Raw genomic sequence first — 4283 nt, 5'->3', positions numbered from 1 at the left:
ATTCTTGATCACTAACCTCAGTTTCCCTCTCAAATCCCCTTCCTAGGCACTTAGCCACGCAGGATAGTGACATGACGCTACATTTGGAAATACGAAATGTTGCACAAAGAATAACGAAGATCCCCATCCTGATGCAGATCTCATCACTCGATGAGCAGATATCACTGAGCTTACCCCTAGAAGAAGAAAGCAAATTCAGATTAAAAAACAATTCAACGAGCTAGCACTGTCAAACCTTCACAATAACTTGATCACGGACAAGAGATAACATAACGACAGATTAACTTTCACCGAAATCCCTTTAGTTCTGAGCCAAGATGGTGAATTAACCATAACCATAAAATGTTAAGACAAGAACTACTAACGTCTGAACTTAAACAGTGACAAGACAAAACAAAGCAGAACGTTTCAGCCATGTCTTTTGGTTAAGGTCGATAAGACGCCATTGCCACCTGATCGCGCATTACTTCCCCTAGTTAAGAAGTTAACCCCAGCTATGCATTCCTATTTTCGTCTCACAGACGGAGTTGCTGCAGCTCGTCATTCACGCCATCATCTTCAGTCTCCTTTGCAGAACCTTCAAAGGACAGAGAACGTTGTATTAGTCAAGAAATAAAGGCTTCAGCCCGTTGGTCGTCTAATGCTTGCCTACCTGTAAGGTTACATGGGTTATACAAATATAACAACTTTGTTGTACTTAGCCTTAGGTATAATAACTGATTCAGTATGCCTATTCATGACTGCAGTTTATAACTTTGTCACATCAACTGAACCGGACTGAATAAACAAAGAATTCATGTCACAAAAAACCATTCTGATGCCTACTAGTAGTCTAGTTCTACAAACAAAGAAAGGAAAATATAGATTTTAAGAATTCAGACTCATAATCATGGAATCTGGTGAGAGTGTCAAATTGAAACAGTAACATCCCTACAATATTGAGCTAGAAATTTCCATATATATATATATATATATATATATATATATATATATATATATAGTGAATCACAACAGTCTTAAGAAACCTAACCTGGCTTCAACGAACTGCATGAAATGCACAAAGAATTCCTTTGGCAATTAACTTTAATAAGTTTGCTAAACGTAGTACTTATGTCTGACAGCTGATTCACTATATATATATGCATATTTTGTCGGACTGTTTGCATAATAGCGTGCCTTGGAAACTAAAATGGCACTTAATTGTTATAATAGCTAGTACTATGTACAAGAGAGAATGATGCTATACTCAAATAAGAAAAAGAGCAATGTATGAATCATGGAAACTACTTATATCAGAAATGTGCATATATAGTGCAGTAGCAACAGAGAGTGTCTTTTCGGAAATATTAAAAATCTATCCAATGTTGGAGGCACATATCTAACTCACGGAAACACATAAAACCCATTTATGGAATACCTTAGCAATTCACTTATGAATATTGGCTTAGCAAAGTGCTTTCTGAAAAAATTATTGGCAGTGTTAAATCAATACAAGTATCTATGACACAACTCACTGAAAGTGTCACACCCATCCAGCTAAAAGGAGGTAAATTAATTAGCAAAAAGCCTGACATGTTCTCATTTACAATGGACATATTATCACACAGTGATAAAAATCATTCCAAATTGACAATACTTGGGAAGTAAGCAGCCATCAATCTTAAGAGAGCAGTACAACCTACAAAGAACTGCAAGATTGAGCATTTCAAATGTCCATGGAAAGCGTAATATAGTTGTATATAGGGCTACAGCGCCTTAAATTAAATTTACTCTTGAAACATATACAGTCTCATGTCATAAAAGCTATGTAAACGGAACATGAAAAGAAAACTCAATACCTCATATTGCAGTTAACGATCTTATTACCTTAAACAGAAATCCATAGCAAACAGCCGACCATATAGAGCTACCCGTTTGCTTAGGATAATTAATGAAGGCTAAAATTTATACTGGAGTACTGGATATATGATTAGGCATTTTTTTTGCAGAATATGTAATTAGCATTAGACCTGCTTGTGTAAGAGGTAAGAGACCCTGAAATGCAAGTGCTTTATTATGCAGCCTATTACCTCTGTTAATATAAGCCTTTTTAGAAAGCTAGTTCATTTTCACCCTATACTTATCAGACATAAGCTCTCCTTTTGAGTTGTAACCATGTTCATCAACAGCAAGATGCTAAACTAAGAAAGGCTGAAATTTCCAACATTTGCGGATGTACTCTAATCTCCCCCACACCTGAAATGCTGGGCAAAGGACCTCATGCACCTTAGATCTCTGATTTCTCACAATGTTATACAGAAACATGCAATTTCCGATCATATAACAAGCAACAAGAATCTACAGAGAAGGAAGAGTCGAAATTACCTGAGCAGAGAGCCCGCGGCAGCTGCCAAGCGTGAACGAAACGGCTGGAGACGTTCTCGCGAGGCGGCTGAACCAGCTCGTACGCCTCCCAGTCCAGAACCTTGCGAGCACGGACGTCGACACCGACCATGTGCTCGTCGACGAAGAAGTAGAGCACGTCGGGGTTCGTAGGGTGGATGAGCGCGAGCACGGGGATCTTCCTGGGCAGACCAGTGGCCTTGTAGCTGGCGTCGTCGCAGATCTCCCCGAAGGTGGCCTCGTACTCCAGCGTCCACTTGGCGGAGTCCGGATCGGCGAGCGTCCACACGGTGATCTGCGCAGCGCCGCCACCGTTGCGGTTCCTGTACATGTCGACGAACCTGAGCTTGCCGGCGCTGACACCCACGCAGCGGTACTTGTCGAGCAGCCCCGAAGCTTCCTTGGGCTTGAGCGCCTTGCCCTCCGGCAGCGGGACGACGCGGAGCGCCGGCCTGTGGGCGAAGGGGTCGCAGGCGAGGAGGCACCAGGAGAGGTCGACCCACCAGAGGCTTCCGGCGTGGGAGACCACGGCGTTGGGGCTCATCGGGCGGGAGGGCAGCGGGTAGGCGACGTCCTTGCTGACCCACTCCCCGGTGTGGGACGAGAAGCAGAGGAGGTCGGCGGTGTCGTCGCCGACGCTCATCTGGAGCTCGGCGACCACGTAGTGGCCGGGGCGGGCGATGAGGCCGCGGTGGCCCTGGCGCCTGATAAACTTGGCGTCGGGGAGGCGGAACGCGGAGGCGGTGTTGGCGTCGAGCACGAAGTAGTCGGCGACGGTCGGGCGCCAGGAGAAGTCCTTGCGGCGGGGGAGGTCGGTGTCGGCGGGGCCCTGGTCTGCTTTGAGGAGGAGGAGGCCGGAGGCGTCGGCGGCGAGGACGGACGGGAAGCTGTCGGCGGTGGTGCGGCCCGGGAAGATGCGCGAGGGGATGGTGAGGAGCGCGACGCGCGGTGGCGCCGGCAGCGCGAGGGAGAGGTCAGTGCCCGGAGGGAGGTCAGCGGCGGCGGCCGTCACCCGCGGCACTCTCCCCAGGATGGCCCACGACGGCGATGCGGAGGACGCCATGTCGAGGGAGAGGTGTGGTGTGTGCGCAAAGGCGGCAGCTTGTGAAGTGGCGGTGGTGAGGTTGGGAATGGTGGTGGCGTGGCCTGTATAGAGGTGAGATGGGGTTAGGGTTTAAGGACGACCGGCGACAGGACAGCAATGGCTCCTTCGTACGGTCGTGTTCGTGTCGGGTTATGGGACAACGGCAATGTCCAGTCCGCCCTGGCGCTTCTGCCAGTAGTGCCGGCCAGATGAGGTGCAGAGCTATGGCCTAGCATGCATGCAGAAATCAAAAGAGAGATCTTTTTCTTCACAGGAAAGAGAAGCTTTTCAGTTCGTCGGTTAGTGGATGCAGCAGCAAATCAAAGATGAGGGATGCGTGGTTTGACTGACGCTTGATGGTGATCTTTTGCCATCTTCTTGCGTTTTCTGTTCCGGTGATAGTGATACGGAGCAGCCGAGCAGTGCAGTGCAGTGCAGGTGCATCAACCGAGACCTGTACCGTGCCATCCATGATCCATGCCGTGGATGGACTGGTGGGCTAGGCTGTTTGGCAGGCGCGAGGGAACTGCATAGTCCACCACCTACTACTTCATATATGTTGAACGAAATATCAATTGGAAGGATTTTTTGCGGTTTTCATCATGTAATGCTTTAATTTGTTGCCATTTTCACCATTTGATCATCTAATCAGTCAATTGGACTGGTTGACAGCAAAACAATAGTTGCATCTCGCATGTTAATAGCTAAATAAATATACAAACAAATGAAAACTTAAAATAGTTGGTATTATGTGTGCTCCTGTTTTGCCATATCGTGACTTAGAGCATCTCCACCGGCGCACCTGATAGCGGCCCCG

At 47.1% G+C, this 4283-nt stretch overlaps 1 protein-coding gene across 1 annotated transcript; it reads right to left on the bottom strand.

The window, feature by feature from the left end:
* Positions 1-515: 515 nt before the first annotated feature.
* Positions 516-3445, bottom strand: LOC124663863. Its single transcript, XM_047201514.1, has 2 exons — positions 2365-3445; positions 516-577 (listed from the first exon to the last, which is right to left on the bottom strand). Exons 1-2 carry the CDS (start codon positions 3443-3445, stop codon positions 516-518), a joined length of 1143 nt encoding a protein of 380 aa, XP_047057470.1.
* Positions 3446-4283: the final 838 nt, after the last annotated feature.

The sequence above is a fragment of the Lolium rigidum genome, chromosome 6, assembly GCF_022539505.1.
Source record: "Lolium rigidum isolate FL_2022 chromosome 6, APGP_CSIRO_Lrig_0.1, whole genome shotgun sequence".
Taxonomy (NCBI): domain Eukaryota; kingdom Viridiplantae; phylum Streptophyta; class Magnoliopsida; order Poales; family Poaceae; genus Lolium; species Lolium rigidum.
The sequence above is the reverse complement of the archived record's forward strand: the minus strand, read 5'-3'. Positions and strand labels throughout refer to the sequence as shown.